General features: G+C 31.5%; 3 protein-coding genes across 6 annotated transcripts; all 3 read right to left on the bottom strand.

The window, feature by feature from the left end:
• Positions 1 to 1,254: 1,254 nt before the first annotated feature.
• LOC110641614 (uncharacterized) lies at positions 1,255 to 5,315 on the bottom strand. The gene is made up of 6 exons (XM_058134924.1): positions 3,946 to 5,315; positions 3,795 to 3,850; positions 3,447 to 3,499; positions 2,844 to 3,347; positions 2,297 to 2,471; positions 1,255 to 1,683 (listed from the first exon to the last, which is right to left on the bottom strand). Exons 1-6 carry the CDS (start codon positions 4,094 to 4,096, stop codon positions 1,531 to 1,533), a joined length of 1,092 nt encoding a protein of 363 aa, XP_057990907.1. The 5' UTR covers positions 4,097 to 5,315; the 3' UTR covers positions 1,255 to 1,530.
• A 206-nt stretch (positions 5,316 to 5,521) lies between these two features.
• LOC110656781 (E3 ubiquitin-protein ligase BIG BROTHER) lies at positions 5,522 to 10,654 on the bottom strand. 4 transcript variants are annotated; one of them, XM_058134926.1, is made up of 10 exons: positions 10,365 to 10,652; positions 10,178 to 10,231; positions 9,570 to 9,622; positions 9,129 to 9,323; positions 8,272 to 8,500; positions 7,831 to 7,865; positions 7,577 to 7,621; positions 6,853 to 6,980; positions 5,976 to 6,084; positions 5,522 to 5,878 (listed from the first exon to the last, which is right to left on the bottom strand). In XM_058134926.1, the coding sequence occupies exons 4-10, from the start codon at positions 9,273 to 9,275 to the stop codon at positions 5,828 to 5,830; spliced, it is 744 nt and encodes a 247-aa protein (XP_057990909.1). In that variant the 5' UTR covers positions 9,276 to 9,323; positions 9,570 to 9,622; positions 10,178 to 10,231; positions 10,365 to 10,652; the 3' UTR covers positions 5,522 to 5,827. The 4 variants fall into 4 exon arrangements, with proteins under 4 accessions (XP_057990909.1, XP_021669432.2, XP_021669430.2 ...); XM_021813740.2 differs by lacking the exon at positions 10,178 to 10,231 and having other exon boundaries at positions 9,135 to 9,323; positions 10,365 to 10,654; XM_021813738.2 differs by lacking the exon at positions 10,178 to 10,231 and having other exon boundaries at positions 10,365 to 10,653.
• Positions 10,655 to 17,005: 6,351 nt separating this feature from the next.
• Positions 17,006 to 20,584, bottom strand: LOC110656782 (ADP,ATP carrier protein 1, mitochondrial). Its single transcript, XM_021813741.2, has 4 exons — positions 20,396 to 20,584; positions 18,393 to 18,907; positions 17,943 to 18,314; positions 17,006 to 17,534 (listed from the first exon to the last, which is right to left on the bottom strand). Exons 2-4 carry the CDS (start codon positions 18,894 to 18,896, stop codon positions 17,238 to 17,240), a joined length of 1,173 nt encoding a protein of 390 aa, XP_021669433.2. The 5' UTR covers positions 18,897 to 18,907; positions 20,396 to 20,584; the 3' UTR covers positions 17,006 to 17,237.
• Positions 20,585 to 21,210: the final 626 nt, after the last annotated feature.

Genomic DNA, 21,210 nt, shown 5'->3' with positions numbered 1-21,210 from the left:
CGGTTTAGATTCTGACATAAGATCTATCAGCCATACGAAATTGAGAAGCTGTGGAGCTCTATCATTCCCCTTCCTCTTTTGGCCTGGACTGATCTTTCATTTTCATGACTGTTAGATTATTTATTATTGAGTCCTTTGCTTGATTGCATTTTAAAAGTTTTGCATGAATTTCTAGTTATGGCCGAGGATGAGCTCTTTCCGCCTGCATGCTTGTCGTCGAGTTGCTGTCCCTGCTAGGTATAGAAGGTGCAAGACGGCTGCTGTTGAAGTTTTGGCGCTCAGGGTTGGATTGATACCCAATATAACCAGGGTTCCTTGCTTGGGTTATTGGGCTTGAATAATTAAGTTGGTTAGTAGGTTTGTAAAGGGATCTCTTTAGTGGGTTATGGTCTCAAACTTTTTACTTGTAACTATTTTGTAACTATTTTATTAGCCTTGTGGACTTTGTAATGAAATACTATCTTTCGTTAAAAAAAGAAAAAAAAGAGGTATATGGTTAGCTCTCTTACAAGTCTAAGATTTGGAAAGTGGAACAAAAATTTCTTTTTCTTTGATAGGGGAAAGGAAAGTGAATATATATAAAAATCTTAATAACAAAGACAAAAATATAATGATTGGTTTTGGAGATAATAATAATAGTAATAGTAAAGGTGATTAAAAATGCAATGAAGCAAAACTACAGAAGATACAGGCAATGAAGTAGATAACTGCATCTGGGTTTTGTTTTGCTCTTTTTAATATTGTATGCATTGTTCTGTCAAATTTATCTGATTGCTTCCCTCATATTTATCTATATAAACTATTTGAAGACAAGGAAGGCTTTTTTTTAAGCTTAATATCTCGATTTCGCTTGTAACATTTGGCATTTAGCTATTGTTGTTTCTTATCCAAATTATATATATATATCTCACCACCTATGATTTCATAAAACAAAAGCACACCGCATTAAGGTTTAGGTTTTCAATTAAGATTTTGCTTTGGAATTTGTGTTTAACTGAATTTGGAACTATCTTTTAGATAGGGATTGATGGCAAATGTCATCTATTTTTGTCATTTCAAAATGAATTGTCATTTCAAAATGTCTAACTTTGTCGGTTGAAGTTCTTGCCTAAACCAAACCGAGTCTAACAGAGCAAACCAATCTCACCAGACTTGATCAATGATATCGCAGGTTTTGAATATAGAGTACATTTCCCTCTTTTTTTTCACTTGCATACTGCATAAAAGCAGAAAGGACCCATAAACAAGATGATAGAAGTCCAGGATTTCTTTCACTTCTGATTTGCATTAGGTGTGAATTTTGCAGGTAAAAAATACAACAATTTATTTGCTGAAATGATTCCAGTACAATTGAATGATTAATTACAGTTTCTGTTACTGACATTAAATGAATCAAGTAGGGACCTACAATGTGAAGGTATGGGCCTGTGAATAAGAAAAATAAATGAAATGTGATGAGTTAAAGTGGAGAACAATGAAAGAATGGAATGAATGAATGAATTCAATTGTTTCTATGGTTAAATCACTTCTTTAGCTGGACATTGTGCATGGCTTCAGGAACCAGAATACATCCAAAGCTCTTGTTTCTTTTCCATCCACAATGGAAAAATTTCTGCCTTTGTCCTCAGTTTCCTCGTTTGCCACTTCCTTACTCTGCTTCACTTCTTGAAGAATGCCCCTATCCTGTGCACAGTTCAAAACCAAGTTAATGTACTGGCAAGCAAACTTCAAAGATGCAGAAATGCAGACTTAACCAGGCTGGAAATTTCTTATCTAGACCTGATCTATCCTGGAACAAGAAACAAAATGTATGATAAGATCCACTTATTTTGCATGTCTTAGGTCTATGAGGGATTAGGTCTAGTCGAGAAAAATCTGGCCAGGAAATCATATTTGTTTGTGATGTGTGAGGTTTCCCCTCTTCCAAGCAGAAGATCAATATCACATTTGTGGACATGTCAAAGAAAGAAGTATGACAAGAGTGAAGAATTGCAATAGGAACTGAACGGATATATAGCTTTGGTCTACTATGTATCCAAGAACTCCAAGAAACTACATTGGAGACAATGAAAAATTCACTCTTAATTTTTAGTTTATCAACATCTAAATTACAAGGTATTTGAATTTAATTCATGTTAGTCCAACAATGCTTAGCGAATTCTACCAATGTAACTCAAATCTTCTACCTCTAAATTCACTCTGACCTTCCTGTTTCCATCTATAACTATATTCCCCATAAACAAAAAGATCAGTATAGTGTAAACATATAGAAGTATGAACCAGTTGCATCACATACCATAAGCCTAGATTTGTAGGCCTTTGAAGGGCTCGTTTTTGTGGGTGCTCGAGTGGCAGAAAAGCATTGAGGAGAAGGAGGATTGGTCCGAATTTGCAGCAAGCGCTCCTCTCCTTTGTGCTTTACATTTTCCAAATTTAGAGGGACTGGAATGTTCTCTGCATCTTCATTTAATCTACACAATAATTTAATAACCAAAGTTTAGTCACTCATTACGCACAGCCTCTTCAAATTGCTATATGGTGGAAATTTCTAAGCTTTGTTTAATCTGAACAACAAATGCATGATGTCCATTTTCAATTTGCTAACACTCAACACCTGCACAATATTGAAGCATAAGTTTGTTCAAGATCTATAAGCAAATATTGTTAAAATTTCAGAGCTTTTGGAAGAATCTGAAAATTTTGCTTACAAGTTTCTGCTATTCAATCCCACAAAACATAAAGGCCAGACCCATCCCTTAACATGTGCAAATATCAGTGTCTTTTTGCATGTCCAAACACACAATTGGCAGAAAAGAAGTACGGATCAGGTATTTTTAACTTACTTCTTCCTCCTCTGCATTTCTTTGACACTTCCTTTCTCAATTCCTTCTGATTTCTCTTTCCCTGCTTCAAGCAGTGGCTTCCTCTCTTTCTCCTTCACATCCACTTCCCCCAAAACCTCTCTAGATCTCCCATTTTCCACTACCACATCTATTTTCTCCCTCACTTGACTCTCCTTCTCAGGCACCTTCTCATCACATTCTCTTTCCCTTGCCCTCATTGCCATCTTCTTCAATTCATTGCAGAACTCACTAATATGACATAGTATATCCTTCCCTGCAAACAAATTCCTTGCTGATAACGTGCTTTTTAGCCTTGGTGCCTCATCATCAACTGATTTCTTCTTTTCACTGCTTGATTTGGTCATTGCTTTGATGAACTTAGCTTGGTAATTTGGTGGTGTTGACAAATTTGGGTTATGGTTTTCAATATCTTCACTGAATTTAGATCTATCACTATATGTAAATGAACACTGACTTTGCCCTCTCCTCTTCAATTTTGCATCTCTACATCCGAAGCAAAGAAAACAAAAGTGAACTTTTGATTATTTTTATAAATATCGAACATCTTATTGTTGAATTAATTTGGGGTTTCTCTGTTGTTACCTTAGATTCCCGCAGCCAAAAGAGCTCTTAGATTTATCAGCTGAGCGTGAAAGCTACAACACATCAATTCAAGAACAAGAAATGAGACAATTACTCAACTGAATTGGATTTATCCACTGTTTGGTAACTGAGAATAGTGAGGAAAAAGAAAGAAAATAAACAAAATTTCGAAACCCGTTTTCTATAATGTCAGAATCCTTAAAGAAGTGAAAGATTTATCTATAATTAAGACTACCATCTCTATCAGTTTCTCTATCTCTTCGAAAAATTCCCTCTACTTTCCCACATTTTCTCAGTGATCAAACAATGTAAAAGAAAAGAGAAAACAAAGAAGTTGAGAATAGAAACCTTTGAAGTTGGAGTTATTCTAAAGAAATCCTCAACTTTCTTTGGATGGTTACAATCTGTAACAAGACAAATGTGATAAATCGTGAGACACAGTGAAGAAAAACACTACTAAAGATACATATTCTTGAACATAAAGAATGACGATACAAACCAGGTCTACAGAACCAAGCCTCATCATCCATGGAGTCATCATCTTCAGGGTTCAAGAAATCAACCCATTTAGGCGCATTTATATTCTCATACAACTTATCTTCAACAGATATAGACTCTACCCTCTTCCAATCTATTTTTGCTGGTTCCATTGTGAAGAGAAGAACTTTACGAGAAAGAAAAGAATACCCAGAAATCTAAAGGGGATTGCAGGATTTAGTAAGATGTTTTAGAGAGAGAAACAAGACCCTGAAACTGAGGGCAAGATTTGCTACAGACTGTTCAAGTGTCAAAATGTAACGGTTAGTAGACTAGTGGAAAGTATCTGCAGAGAGGAGAAAGACTGACCGAACGTTGGTGGGTCTAATTTTTTTGTGACCGTTGGGGAATTTTCGTAAATTACTAATAATTAGTATTAGTTTTGTAGTTAGGTTTTTTTGAGCTTTTGTGTTGGTCGAGGTGGAAGAAGAGCTTTTCTTGGATCTGGGCTGCAAGAGATGGTTCAATGCTGTAGGACATAGCTGAGAATAACTCAATGGTTGAAATCCAGCACGAGATTTCACAATAATTTTTTTTTTTTTAGATTAAGAGAAATGATGGCTCTAAGATTCAAATCCGACCTTGCAAATGGATCCAATTACCACTGATTCAATTGCTTGTTGGTTGCATATGCAACTGTCTTTAATGCATATTGAATTTAACCTTTTGTTTTTCACAAAATCCCTTCAACTAAAAATTTTGGAAATGGCTCAGAATCGTCTAGTGGGTGTGAAGAATAAAGAAAGATTAGAGAAATTATGGCGTGGAATGGCTCAATGCAACACAGCCAAAAAGCTACAAGGTGGTCCATAGCTTAGAGCTTCAAGATAGGATAAGGATATTTGATAGGGAAATAGTTTCAAGAATTTCAACCAAAGCTGCTACAGTAAATTCTTGCTCATCGTTAAAGAATGTTTGATAAACACAACCTTTTAATCCACTTTTCAAAAGTCAATAATCAATGGTTTAAAATTATAATTATACCAATGAAAGTTACAACATTCAACTATCAGTTTTTACCCTTGTACAGCAGACCACCATTAGTTAACTGCAAATAGATTGGGTTATGGTCCGATTTAAAACTAAAACCAGATTGGTTCAACCCAAAACCAATCAAAATCGACTTTGAATCAGCCTGATACCAGTCCGAAACCAGCCAGGTTCGGCCTAATTTTAAGCCAAAAGCTAGTTCAACCATTAGACTTGATCAAAATCAAGGACCTTGAGATCTAGTTCCAGTCCCCTGAACGCTGAACCGGAACTGAAATGCTGGCCATCCCTAACTGCAACTGCTGAACCAGAAAGGCCCTTCATCTTAGTTCTGAAATCCATTCTATGAACAAGGATAAATTTCACCAATACATATGAAAGCAAAAGTCCAATGAAGAAATGTTTCAGGGAAGAAGTTTCAGGAACTACAACAGTAAATTCTTCGTATAGAACTAGTTCTGAAAACCATCCAATGAAGATGATGTTTTCACCAAAGCATGTGAAAGATGAGAGCAAAAGTTCAACACTTGGGTGGAGATAAAACATAGTTTGTGGAGCTAAAATGGATCATCAGATTAAACATTGATACAGGAAGCAAACATCACAGATATACACAAAATCCAGTGATTTCAACATAATTGCTACCTGAAAATTCATATTCTCTTGCTATAGAAGCTCAGATTATAAGTTTTTCTCTGCTAAACATAAACTTCTACGGAGAATGAGGAAATCACCTTAGTCCTTGACTTACTCTACGTGTACAAAAATCAAAAGGAACTAAACCACCAGAAGAACTAGAAAAAAGGGGGAAGAAAAAGGTGCAAAGATTAGTGATTTTCTTCTGTTTTGATCTTTTAATTCTTTGATCCCTCGCCAAAAACCTCGTTGTTGCAAACTGGACATACCTGAGGAAACAAATTAACAGTATGACATGGAGGCCATTAGAAGCTGCAAATGCAGAATTGTGAAGGCTTTTTTGCTTCAAAGATGACATTGACTGACCTTGTTGATACCAAGCCACTTGGTGATGCAATCAGAATGGTACACATGCTTGCATGGCAGTTTCATTTGCTTGTCCCCTCTTTTGTACCTCATCTGGCAAATTACGCATCTGTTTCACAAACAATAACAAGAAACAGTAAAAACCAAAGACGTGGATTGAAGAACAATGGAAGACCTAAGGCAGAGTTTTTCATCTTCGTTCGTTTCTGAAATATGCACATGTACTGCAACACTTTTTCCGAGCAGCGTTGATAAATTAGTCCAAGTAGGTTCTGGCATATGTCTTTTAATAGGAGGAAAGTCTAAACTCTAAACTATCATATCGTAATGATGAAAAGGCTGGAAAAGTAGAGAACATATTGCAAAGAAAAACTCTCCCCTTGTTTCTTTCCAAAATTACACAATATCGATGTTTCTCCGCATGCATTGACAAAATAGCCATGCATGAAATAGGCCTCACATAATCTAACCAGTCCTGGGTAGGTCAAACAATCTTTGACAATGCTTTTCAACAGATCCAGCTTCAACTATACGGATGGCATCCAAAACTAAAGTAGCTTCCCTTGCTTTAAATCATTAAAATCTTGCATCTATTAGAAAAATAGTACTGAAATTTGGTCAAGGAACAAAAACCACGCAGAGTGCTAAGGTTAAAAATTTTTACTGTTTCAAGCTCAGTAAGGTTAATTTCCTCCAATAATTCACATTCCTAAATTCTAATAAGAAAAATAAGAGATGCAAATATGATTCTGAATTGACCTAGAGACGAGGAAAAAATGAAATGAAATATATCACCACACACATAAAGATACAAGTAAAGCAAATACAACTGACTGGAACTGCAATTTTCAATAAAAATTTTATGCCAAAATTTTACCTCTCCCCAGATTTTTTTCTCAAGAAGAAACTTCCAAACTTGCATTTTGAGGTTGGAAGCAAACTAATAAGTTCTTGTGACAGACCTCTACTTTGTGTTCCTACTGTCTCACCTAAGTCAAGTAATTCCTGTGGCACCAAGAGATTCAGCAATTAAATTTTGGCATTTCTTGGTAGAACTCAATATTGTAAGATAAAGACTAAGAAATTCACTTGAATATCAATATTGGGAACATCATCCAATTTGGAAACAAAATAACAAATTGTCCTATGAAACTTTTAATAAGGTTTCACTGGTCCCCAAGATTACTTGTGAGTTTGACATGTTTGTGCAACTCTAAAAGCCAACTAGCCAAGCAAATGCCCCTTCATAATTAGTATTCACCAATATATTTCTTTACATGGAAAACAGTGTTAACTAATACTCGTGAAAAAGCATGACGCTAATCATAACTTCAAAGCAAAAGAAGACGGTAAAAATCCATTGTTTTGCAAATGCTTAGTCTAGGTCATAAATGATAGTTCACAAGAATTATCTTTTTTGACTACTCATAAAAAATCTGACAAAATAATTGTTTAGCAAGTTGAAAGAAACAACTGGCAATACCAGCTCTTCCATACTGGATTGCACTTAACGCCACATTTTACATCATCACGACGATAATATCGAACCCTATTAAAATAAAATGCAACGACGAGAACAGGATAAGTTACAGAAAGCAAACCTCATAAGTCATGTTATCTGGATCAATATCATCTTGCCAAACACCCTGCAAAAGTTAGACAAACCATCTGAAGGTTTAGTTAGTCTTTACAACAGAATGAACCTTACAACTAAAAATTACCAACTGCAAAGCATATAGTACTTAAAATTGCAAATAACAAATTATTAAATAAAAAAGAAAAAGAAAATGTGCATTACTCTCCAGTAGAAAAATCAGTTGATACGCAAAAATGCATTAGCAATCTAGTTTCATACCTGAGGACTATCGCTGCTTGTACTATTTGGGATGCCTGTAAAATGAGGGAAAAAATTCAAATTATTGGAAGTAGAGAGTTAAAAAGAAGTGGACAATGAGAAAAAATTCTATAAACTCCGTATTGATATTCATGTTTGCAAAAATCAACCAGGAGGAAACAACTTCATTTAAATTTCAAACAAGTGACATCTATTCGGGCCTCCCACGTATATTAGATTTAAAAAAAAAAACCCTTTTGCTTCAAAAATTATTAGGCACTATTTAACATCAACCAATTACCAGAAAACTATAAAGTGGGAGATCCTTGATGAACAAACAAAGGCCTCAAAATTATACAATTTGGATAATCAAGGGGCCATAGTTGTAAGGATGGCATAATAATAATAATAATAATAATAATAATAATAATAATAATAATAATAATAATAAATTTAACTAACATTCTTCTGGTGGGGTATGCACATTGACAACTGCATCTCCTTCAGACTGCGTATCTGCAGTTGTGGGCTCTTCCATGTTCACTGCTGAAGGGTATTCCCAAGCTCCCCTGCCCATATCCATTCTTGGTAAATTATCATTTACCTCATACGGACTGTAATAAGAGGTGCTCCCTGGACCAGAAAATCCATATTTATATGCATTCATGTTCATCGTCCAATATGCATTCTCCTGAATGGAAAGGGATGAAAAAGGTCACAGAAAGGCTAAATATCATTTCACCTGTAAACCAGTAATAGAAGTATGCATAGGCACAGCACGCCCAAAATGTTGTCGTGACACCTAAGCATATAAAAGAATTATGCAAATATTCATCTATGGCATAGTTGCATTCATAAATAGAGGACTAAAAGAAAGCCATCATGGGATGTAGGTAAACCTTGCAGAGCATCTAAAATACTTCTAAAACAATGCTTTCTCATTAATATAGTTAAATAAGCATCTTGGTAATTAAGCTTTTGAATTTGTGGTTGATGAAACATCCATATATGAAGTGGGAAAATCTTTGATATCATTCCTCAGTTCAAAATGTACCCTCATTACATCAATTCATATGTGCTAAATACAAATTCATGTTTTCTTTTCTCTTCTAATTTTACACTTTAATCCCTTCTAAAGCAGTTTACAAGTGACAGAATTTACTTTCCTACTAAATATTCATCTGGAACATGGATCTAACTACTTCATATCAAAGCATAGCCAAAAGCATGTGCAACCTAATTGGACATTTTTCACAATCTTTCACACAAAATTACTTTTGCAGTTATTTGAACTCAAAATAAATGGGGAACTTTGGTACCTGAACCTGATCAAGCACTGGTTCAGTGTAAGCATAATGCACAGGCACATGTGTTAGTCCCTCAAAGAAGTCCATGAAGCTTTCAGTGACAGTGTAAGGAAAACCAGTGTTTATGTAATGCACCTCCATTTGACTATTCCCGTTCATTGTGAAGGCAGTTCACTATTTTCTTTTCTAGTTCAAACAAAAAAAAGGCTGCAAATTCCACAAAAATTAACATCACTAAATGACCACCAAAACATTAATAGCATTTAATAAATAATCTGTCAATAATTGGGCAATATGGAGAAGAAACCCCCCCCCACCCCCCCCCCCCCCCCCCTAAAAAAAAAAAAAAAAAAAAAATCAAAGGTGAAAAACAGATTTCATCTTTGAAAAAAAAAAGTATAGAATAAAATCCAATTCCTTGACTGTATCTTCCTCACATTTACTTTCACATACTTTAGAATTTTTTAGTTCCTGCAACGTATCAGTGCAAGCCAAATTCCATTCTCCTGCAAAACATCAAAGAATTGCAATTCCAATTTTAGAAAGAGAAAAATAACTGAATAAGTAAAATTCTAAAGGATTACATTGGACAAAAATTCTCAAATTTAGGCACAAAACGGGCAAAATGACAAAGATTGACACAGCATTCAAAGCTAGAAGATAAAATGAGATAAAATTCTTATATTTCAGCCAAAATACACAAATATTTCCAAATTCTTGCTCACCCGTTCGGCTACAAATGAAAATGCATGGAAAAAAAGAAAGAAAACAAGAAAAAAAAAAAGAAATTCAACTTCCACATTTACTTGAGGGGGAAAAATAAAGAAAACAAATAAAACTTGTGCAGAGCCTAAAACCAACAATCTAGACTACCCACAGAAAATCTCTGAAAATTTATTACAAAAAAAAAAAAAGCCAGTCAAGACAACAAGAATGAACCACAAGATACAAAAAAAATTTCCTTTTTTTTTTCTTATCTCCGCTTTCTCAGCAACCAACTAACCAAAGAAAACAGAACTTCTGTTACTTTTTTTTCCCTTATCTTTTTAACGAATCTGTACCTCATACAGCAAAATCTATGCACCTTTCCACCTGTAAAAACTCTCAAAGAAAATCTAATAAAACAAAAGGGTTATAAGGAGAAAATGTTAGCATTAACACAAGAAAATACTATTGACCACCATAATCACCAATAATGAGCTAAAAACGCGCACAGAGAAAAATTGTAAAGGAGAATTTGGTACTTACATTGATGAAAACTGGAAGTGATGCCTAGATTAGAGTTAACGGGGAGATTTAGAAGCAAGAAAAGAAAAGGTTGAGAGGGAGAGACATGGAAGGAAAGAGAAGAGAAAAGAAGAGAAGAAAAGAAGAGAAGAAAAGGGTGAAAGGAAACAGAGAAACAGACAATGGGAAGAAGCTCACTCTCTATCTCTGTGTGTGCGTTTGTATGCGAAGCCTTTTTGTTGAGAGAGAGAAGCAGAGAGTGAAAGTGAAAGTGAAAGCAGTGAGTTTTCAGTTTTTTTTTTTTAATGAATTTTCTCTTTATTCTAATTTCTAATGCTACGTTGCCTAAAAGCATGAGGTCTGGATTGACGATGTAAACGTCATCGTTTGAAACTTTCCATATCTATTATTAATTTTATTGTTTTAAAGAAATTATTTTATTTTTATTATTATTATAAAAAATGTAAATTTTAGACTCTTTACAGAAAATATTTTTAAAAAATATATTTATTTTACATTTTTTAATATTTAAAATACTCAATAAATGAATTAATGAAAAAAATATAATCATTAAAAAAATATTTTTTTTAAAAAAAATTATTTTTTAAATTTTAATAATTTTATTAAAATATAAAAATATTCAATTTACAATTAAATAATAAAAAATATTTATAAAAAATATTTTTTATTTATATAAAAATTATTTTTTGTAAAATAATAAAAATCTTAATTGGCCTTATTTTAAGAAAAAAATTATCTTCCAGAAAATGATTTTATTTTTAGGAAATTACTACAAAATCTACTCATGAATGTAACATTACTTCTAATAAATGTCATGATTGAAGTAAATCTGGCCACAGTTTAAATTGAGTTTAAAATTAAATTATTTTTTTTAATAAAAAATAATTTATCAATTAAACTATTTATAAAACAAATGTTTTTTTAAAATATCTTGTGTATAAAATAATTTTTCTTTTTTGAGTAAAATTAATTTTCTTTAATCAAATTTAAAAGAATATGAATTTAATTTAAAAAATAAATATTAATTTATATTATTATCTAATTTATAACAATCATAGAAGGTATTTAAATTTTAATTTATAATATAAAATTTTCTAATCTTTAATTTTAGTAAAATAAAACTTGATAACTTTTAATATTTGGTGTCTAGATTATTTATGTTGATATAATATTTATTAAATTAAAAATTTATATTTGCATAAATCAATAATTTTTGATAAACACATTAAGGTTATTGAAATATTGATTTATGCAATTTGAATCATTAGAATTATTGATAAATAAAAAATAAAATTAATTTATTTTTCTATGCATATCAAATTAATAGAGAAAAATAAAAAAATTAATATAACAATTATCAATTCAATAAAAATAACTTATAAATTCACTATTAAATATTACAATTAAAAATTTTATGATATAAATTAAAATTTAAATATTTTATTATCATATACTCAAATTTACTCATTACTTACACTAGACAAGGCATTGAGTCATAGTGAGTTACTGTAGCAAACAGTATAATAAAGTTTTTTATAATTTTTATTCTTAAATGAATTCAATTTATTATATTATTTTATAAATTAAATTAAGAAAATTGTTCTAATTATTTTTATTTATTTATAATTATACAAACATAAAAAAATAATTAATAAATTTATTTAAATTTTTTATTTTTATTAAATATTTTTAAATTAAAATATTAAAATTAAAATTTATAAATAAATCTCATTAAAATTTTTTAAAGAAAAATGTTTATGTTATTTTCCTCTCTTTCTCAGTAAAAGACGTGTGGTTTGCATCTGTAAAATAAAATAAATTAAAATTAAAATAAAAAGATTAAAGATGTGCTAATTGGGTAGCTGGCCACTGTTTGATTATATATTTTAATTTAATTTTCAATTTTATATACCAAATTTTTTTATTATTTATCATTTATTTACATATAATTTTAGAAAATCACAAATTCACATATAATTCATATATTAATTCTTACAAAACTAAATTATTAATTATATTATTAAATAAAAAATTTTCGATTAAGCCGAAAAAAAAAAAGAAAAAGAAAAATAATTTGGAAATTAAAAAAGAAAGTTGTAAAACAGGTAGTGGGAGAAGAGAAGGAAAGAGTGTTTTCAGCAAAATCAATGGCGTGAACGTGCACGTGCAGCTGCAGCTGTACACAGATCCCTACAATTAGTTTCACTTCACTATCTCCAATATGTGTAATTTACCATTTAATTTTAATATATAATAAAAATTATTATTTATTACAAGAAATTAATTTTTAATTCTTTAATAAAATAATTCTTTTTATTAAAATTTATCATTGATAAATAACAATTTAAAATCTATCACATTTTTTTAGTTTAATTTTTTTTTTAATTTTTAATATTTATAATAATTTAAACCAATGATTAACGTAAACATTAACTAAATAATTAATTTATTAATAGAAATATATTTTAAGAATTAATTTATTTAAAAAATATTTAACTGTAATTAAAATTAAATTATAAAATACCTTAAAAATATCTCAAACTCTCACTACCCATCTCACAATATGCTTTGCCATACGTCAATCAACAGCAACCGGCTCGGGTCAACCCAATATGCTTTGCCATGACTAGGGGTGTGCAAACGGTCGGTTCAGTTTCGAACTGAACCGAACCGATAAAATCAAAAATTTTAATTTATAAAATTTCATATTTTTAACATTAAATCTACATAATAAAAACATAAAAACAAAAAAAATTAGAAATCAACACTCAAAAATCTTAAGGTTCGGTTCGGTTTTCTTTGATTTGATTCAATTTGATTAGATTTTTTGATTTCCTATATATATTAATAATTTTTTTAATGAAAATAAAATTATCAAAATTATAAATCTTAAATTTTAAAACGAATCAATTAGCCATAACCCGTTGCCATTGCTGTTACTTTTTTTTTTTATGTAAATTTATAAGTAAATTAAAGGATTTCATGGCTCAATGCTACAATTTACACTTTTTTTTTTTTTTTTTTTACGAATGCCTCCAAAATTGGAAAATATTTTTTAGGCAAAGTAAGATAATGACCACAGCACAAGCCCAATTTTATTAATTTCTTGCTGATCTCAATCCCTCTTTAGACCTTCATAGCCTTGAGGTTGTTTTCTTGTTGGATACCCATAAAGAAGTAAGACAAGCATTTATTTAATAGTGATTGCTTTTTTTTTTTTTTTTTAAATTACAGGCAGTTGAAGATTGATGACTAAAACCAGCTGGCTCCTTAAAGAAAAGTGGTTATAAGTTGAACATTTTTTAGCATGAAAATTGGCTAAAAATCAAAAGTCTTAATTAGGTAAGTGTCAAGGCTGCTGCAGGTTGAACACATTCCCTATGCATCTCCATACAGGTTTATGACTTCAAGCTGGAGCAATTATTTTTTTTTTTTTCTTCGTCCAGAAGATTGAGATCAGAAATCTCAAGCTGGTTGATTAACTGAGTATTTGGCTTAACTTATGAAAATTAACTTGTGATATTTATAAATTAATTTGGACTTATAAACTTTTAAAATGTTAAGTTGTTTTGTATTTGATTATAGTGTTCATAATTGACTAATAAAAATATTAAATGAGATTTATGATAAAATTTTAAAAATTAAATAAAAATAATATAGTAAAATGCTCGGTAAAATTAGCTTATAATCACATTGTTTATAAATACTAAAATAAAAAATTGGGTCTCTCAACTTATTATTTTTTTTTTGTTTACAAACCCAATTTATAAGATAAAAAATTATTATAAATAAATAAGTCAGTTTATATTTAGAACTTATAAATTGATATGAACAGTTTATAAGTTAAGATAAACACTTTCTAAGATTTTAATGGTTAAAGTATTAAAAAGTATTTTATTTAAATTTAATTAATAATTTTAATATTTAAATTTATTTCAAATTCAATTAAAATTTATCTAAAAATATCTAAATTAATTTTCAAATCCAATTATAACTATCTAAATACTATTCAAAGCCTTTTAATTTTTTATATTTTAAAATTTTAATAATTTTATAAAATATTTAAATTTTATTTATTTAAATATGAAATTTATAAATATTAGTACAAAAAATTTACATTTTATATTTAATTAATATTAGATTCAAATTTGAAAAATATTAAAAAAATATATCATTAAGTTAAATCTCAATGCTCTTAGATTGGCTTTAATGGTGGAAAATTCCAGCTTTTGAGATTTTCTTCTTGGGTTTGTATCATTTTATCCAGGTGAAACCTGTCAGCTTGTGAACCACAGAAACCTTTTCTATTTAAAATGAACAAAGTCCTGGCAAGATTCAAGAAGCTGTTTTTATGAGAATCAGAAGTTTTAATTAACCCATTTATAACAATTTTTTTATAATAATTTATCACAAATGATCTAATTATGATGGAATATCATTCTCAATCACATACAAACAGGACAATACTCTCATTAAAATATCATAAAGTACTTTATGAAAATTTGAATTATATTTAATATAAAGTTTAATGCATGATGACACTTTAAAGTGAAAATTATTTGAGATTAGTGTTGAGTTATTTATTCTAACTTTTAATTAAATTTTTAAAAGTTAATAATTTAAATTCATAATTATATCAATAAAAATTAAAAAATTTAATTTTTTAAACTTTAAATCATTAATTATTAACCATTGACATTAATCACTTGCCATAGGGAAAATGCTTATATATGGTCTCACCAAAATCCACAAAATAAATAAATAAATATACATATATTAAAACACATCAACAAAAAGCCTCCATTGCCCACTTCCCATCTTTGTATGTAAAGAATAAGGTTTTTTTTTTTTTTTTTTTTTTATCAATCAAGTTAAATTAAAATTTGAACTCGAGATCTCATAGTTTTGGAAACCACTTTAGTATAACTGAACTAAAATTCAGTAGTGTAAAGGGTAGATCTTTAGCTTAGGGTATGCAAAAGCTCCTTCCAACCAGAAGAGAGTGGATTCTGCCAATCTCATGAGACCCATGGGGCCAAAAGAAGCCCTGGTTTGCAAGCAAGGAATTGAACTTTCCTGCCATACGCTTGTCTCTTAGGTGGAGATCTAGATCATATTTGTGATGGAAAAAAAAAAGCTAGTCAAAAATTGAGGAAAGGATGATAATTGGGTATCTCATGCAAATTTCAGTGTATTCCAAAGTGATATTTGTCTTAGTCAACTTCATTAAAGCAAAGATTAAGGTTATAACAAGCTTTGATCCACTCAATATTATAATATGATGATTCTGCATATGGCATTCTCTTGTATGGTTTGTACCTTTCCTTACCAAACATAGATCTGTTATATATCAGAGACTTTACATGATTTATATGTTAAGGGGTACTCAGGATCTGTGTCAATTGTAAAGAAATTTTAACTTAATGCATGAGAATCAACTCTTACAGGAGGAAACTTTTCAACTGAAATTCTCATTGGATTTCAAGGGTTTCAATGAATTTCCAAGAGATTAGAATATCTATTCATTTCTAAACTTAACTTTATAATATAGAATTGAAATTTACGTTTCAAATGAAAAATAAAATTTAAATATCTACTCATTTCAAAACTCAATTTATTTATCTATTCCAACTGCAATAAGATGAGGAGAGGAATAATCATTTGAGCTAGTAGTGCGGTGACAAACTTGCTTTTGGCTCTTTAGTAAATCCATCATCAATGAAACCTCTTATCTCATAAATTAGAGCAATTCCTAACTTCATAAACAAGAACTTGAAGCTTAAAACTAGAAATGGGTGTCAAAGGTATGAGTTTGTAACATTCTCATGGGAGTATTAGAGTTCAACTTACTTTGAAAATGAAGATGAGATGCAGTTGTATCGTTATAGTTCGATATGCAGTGAAATTATAGTCAGCCTAGCTAAGAATTTCAACCAAAGTATCAGTTCCGTAAAGGAAGCAATTAAGGATTTTTCCACTCCTAACATTTCTTGCTACTGGAGAGCAGACCAATTTCTGAGACATATGTGAACCGCAATCCAACACTTGTCTAGCCATATCACATCTCCAATCGTAGGTTATTAATGAGAAAAATGATTTTCCTGTTATAAAACACAAATACTAACAACCCAAGCATTCAGTAACAGCATCAATAATCAATTAATTATATCCTATATTTATTAAAAAAGTTTAATTTAATTTACTTTCAATTTTTTATCCGATTTAACTTAAAAATTTTAATTCAAAATTAATTTAATCTAAAAATTAAAATTTATAAATTAATTTTTTATTTTAATAAAAAATTAAAAATTTAATTTCTTAATTTTTTAACTTAAAAATAAAAAAATTTAATTTCTTAAATTTCTTTATTATTAAACTAAATTAAACTTAAATTTAAAATTTTAAACTAAAATTAAAAATAAATTAAATTAAACTTTCTCAATGTAACTAAACTTTAAGTCATAGTTAATTTTGCACCAGGGGCAAGAAAAACTCAACCACTTTCACACGCCTTGCAAGACTAGCAGAATTTACCATCACCATTGCTGCCAAAACACAGCTGAACAAAGCCAATTTCCAGCAAGAAAAATATTTGAACTTTAAAGACAAAGTTATCGCATGCTAAATGGGAAAAAAAAAAATCCCCCAAATCATAAATTATATTAAACTTCAAAAAGCAGTAGTGGCATTGGCCACAACTCATAAAAATCGGGTTTATGGGATAAATGAACTCCATCCGAATGTAAAAATTGGTTTGGGGAGCAACGTCCCCCCTACAAATGAATTATTTGAAGAAAAATTCGCCGTACAAAATTCTCGGAACTGAAGATTTTCATCAACATCTAAAGCTAAATGGAGTAACCTCAGAGCAACTTAAGCACCGCCAGATCCATACTTCTTACCGAAGACGATCAGCTGCAACTTGTCATAACCAGCAAGCACACCTGCACCAGCAACGGCTCGAAGAATGTTTGCTCCTGCACCCTTGAAGAGTGACTTAGCACCTTCATTCTTCAATATCTGAGAAAAGGCATCAAGAGAGCTCTTGTACTTGACAGCTTCACCAGAGGTCATCATCATTCTTCTACGGACAGTATCAATGGGATAGGAGGCAAGACCAGCACCATTAGTGATGAGCCAACCAAGGGCAAAGCTAGCAAAGAAACTATCCTGTAATCATTAGAAAACAAGAATATGTTATAAAACTAAAAATTTACAGCACCCCTTCTTGGAGCCTAGGATAAACTTCTAGCTTCTTAGTCTTGACAAAAAGAAAAAGAACATATATATATATAACTTCACAATTTAGTTTGAATCAGTAACAGGTCAAAGCAACTGCATTGTTAGCTTCCTGAATCAACATAGGTAACTGGAGAGACTTAGGCCCTTGAATTAAGAACTTATTACACATTATGGAAACTATTTTTGATAATGGAAAACAATACATAGATAAATTTACTCATTGGCAAGAATATACTCAAGGTGAATAAGGCCAATCTTGCACTCATCAGCCATTCAATTGAAAAAAAATAAAATAAAATAAAATAAAATAACACATAAAGGAAGCATATCACCAACCTGCAACTTTCCAGTCAACACAACAGGCTTCAGAGAATCGTACATTCCGAAATACAGACCACGATAAACAATGATTCCAACACAAGAAATGTTAAAACCACGGTAAAGCCCAGCAATACCGTCAGATGCCATTGTCTTTCTATAGACATCAATAAGCCCATTGAATTGCCTCTCTCCACCCTTCTTTGCAGCCTTGGCATCATTGGCCAAACGGGTTCTGGCATAGTCTAGGGAGTAGACAAAGAGAAGGGAAGAAGCACCAGCAGCACCACCTGATGCCAAGTTACCAGCAAACCATTTCCAGTAACCATCTCTGTCTTTCTTAAAGTTGAAGAGCCTCTTGAAGTAATCTTTGAATGCAAAGTTCAAGGCCTGATAAAGACATATGACAGCTATTAGCATAAAAAGACCAAAAAAACTACAAAACAATAAAAGGATATACTTGCTCACCTGAGTAGGGAAGTAGCGGATGACATTGGCAGTGTTTCCTCTCCACAATGAAACAATCCCTTCATCCTTCATCGTTCGCTTAAAACAATCACCAATGCCCTTGTAGGGTTCTGAGAGTCTGCCACTTTTAATCATCTCATCTTGGTTTTGAATCAATAGCTTAACACGCTCAATTGGGGCAGCAGCTGTCTTAGATACAGCAGCAGACACTCCGCCCATAAGGAAATCAATAGCAAAGCTAGCAAAACCTTTTTCAGAGGGAGCCTGGACACAAACAGTAGATGCAGTTGATGGAACAATAGATAGGTCAGTGGCAGCACCACATCCCCGCACCATGGAATATTGGAATGCAGCATTGGAGTAGTTGCCATAGGCACGCCTTTGATAAAGAGCAGGCCTCTTGTAAGCCCCATCATAGCCATGGAAATCTTGGGGAAGACTGGAATGAAGGAGCTGACCAGCTACCTTCTGCATGACAGTTGGATATTGAACTTGATCAACCATTATGACTTTCCCTACAATGAATGAAAGCACACAAGGTTCAAAAATGCCAATTCAAGGGCAACATAATTATGAAACCTATGTTTTAGGTCGATAAAAAAGCATATAAAAACAAAATAAAGCACACATATATACAGGGATGAGCAGTCTCTCTGTAAATGATATCAAATTATCCAAGTGTTTGACTGAAAGCTAAGGAAACACATAAAAGCACCACCAAAACACCAACATGCCCAAAGAACAAAACACTGTAAAAACCAAAAGCCCAGAACTTAATAAGAAAACAGTTGCCATCTTCATACATGTGGATTAAAATAAATATCAGCCTCATCTAAACCTGGTGTTGTTTCACTAGAGAAGCTACTTTGTATATGTCATTTCCTACTAAAAATACCTCCAACCACCACCCTCATAAACAAGAGAAGGGGAAGAGGGGTAAAAGGAAAGAAATACAGGTAATTACTAAACAGCTTGTGGTGAACCACGTGGCAACATTACACCAATCTGACTAGTCAATTAGTTAGACAGAAGAGTACACATCCTATAATATGAAAAATACGTTGACAAAATCCAACCCGAAAGAACAATCCAGTGTCCAACATTTGTTGAAAAGACTATTTATAACTAAACTAAAAGAGAAAACCAGTCAACCAACAAGAAGATTAATCATTCTGCATATAGCATTCTCGTATCTTAAATTATATCTGATGGTAGAAAAAGCAACAAATGAAGTAACCCCATTAAAACAGGAAAAACAACCCCCCCCCCCCCCCCCCCCCCAAAAAAAAAAAAAAAAAAAAAAGATAAAAAATAAAAGAGGAGAGAGAGGGGGGGGAGGGGGAAGCGAGGAAATATAGAAGGTTCAACTATACAATTTCACACAGAAAAGAGTGAAACAGTGAGAAAAGAGTGACATGAACCAATGCGTGCACCATACAAATCCAAAACGCATGTGCTTGCCAAAATTTTTGAACTTGCTTTATAAACCAGCTTTTCAACATTCCAACAGATCTAAAAACAATAACTTTTTGTCTCAAAAAAAAAGTTTACTTTCTTTAATGGAAAATATATTTAGATCATGTGAAAACAGCAAGCCCAAAATTAATTAAAAACAAATTGAGAATAAAGCAATAACTTTGGGTGGTTCCAACAGATTTAAGCCACATAGAAATTAATCAAGATCAATAAACAGCTATAAAACCACCTACCAAACAGGTCTAAAACATTAAAAAAGCACAAAAAAAAAAAAACGAAAGAGATCGGATCGTGAAGAAACAACAAATCCGATCTATATTCACAGATCCAACAGATCAAAAGTAAATGCTAGCTTAGATCAGGTAAATTTCACCATTATAGTTTTCTAAACAACAGAAACCAAAGTCCCAGAAAATGGGAAAAGTGCAAAACAGATCTAAAGAGGTAGAGAAAAAACAGAAAGAAAATAAGCAGATCTGAACATAGTCGAAAGATATAGTCAGCAGAGATAAATTTCAATGGTTTACCTGATGGGCGTGGCTGCTATGGGGTGGGTTTTTTCTCTCCGCCGCTCGCTGAGCTTTGAAACAAGAAATCAGCTAGAGCAGAGATATTTGTGGAGGAGGCTGTGCTTTGAAAAGAGCGCAAAAGAGGGGGTTTTGTTGGCTCTGTGTGGTAGCGTGAGTGTAATTTCGCTGACCTCGCTGGGTTTTGCTTCCGTGTGGTTGCTTGACTTGTAGGTGCAGTTATAGCCGTAGATCAGATCAGATTAGATTTTATGAAAAACGCTGCCGTTTTTTCTCGGTTTTGGATTCCAATCCCTGCACGTTGGGCATCAAAACGGCAACGGAATGGAGAACAAAATGTGCTGCAGGATGTGAATAATCCTGGCCACAGCCGGTTTCGGTTCGATTTGATTTCAAACTTGAATCAGTGATTCACTAATTCTATTTAAGGGCCCTTAGAGGTTCTCTCTGATTTTGACAATTCAATGGTTTAATTTTTTTTTAATTTCTTTTAAAAAACTTAATTAATCTAATTTAATATGTTTCAATGCCAATTTTAGTCGGTCTAGTTCTAGCTTGAACTGGACCAATTTCAGTGTGTGTATTTTACTTCTCAATGTAATCATCTTAAAAATTATCATTTTTTTTTAAATAGAATAAAATAAAATTATAAAATTTTAAAATTAAATTTTAATGAGTATATATATATATATATATATATATATATATATATATATATATATATATATATATATATATTAGTTCAAGTAATAGTTGGGATAACAACTCGAGGCTGCGTAGATAAATAGTCCTCTCATTTTTTCACTACAAAAGAA

The sequence above is a fragment of the Hevea brasiliensis genome, chromosome 14 (assembly GCF_030052815.1).
Source record: "Hevea brasiliensis isolate MT/VB/25A 57/8 chromosome 14, ASM3005281v1, whole genome shotgun sequence".
Taxonomy (NCBI): domain Eukaryota; kingdom Viridiplantae; phylum Streptophyta; class Magnoliopsida; order Malpighiales; family Euphorbiaceae; genus Hevea; species Hevea brasiliensis.
Note: the sequence above shows the minus strand (reverse complement) of the source record. Positions and strands in the feature narration are given on the sequence as shown.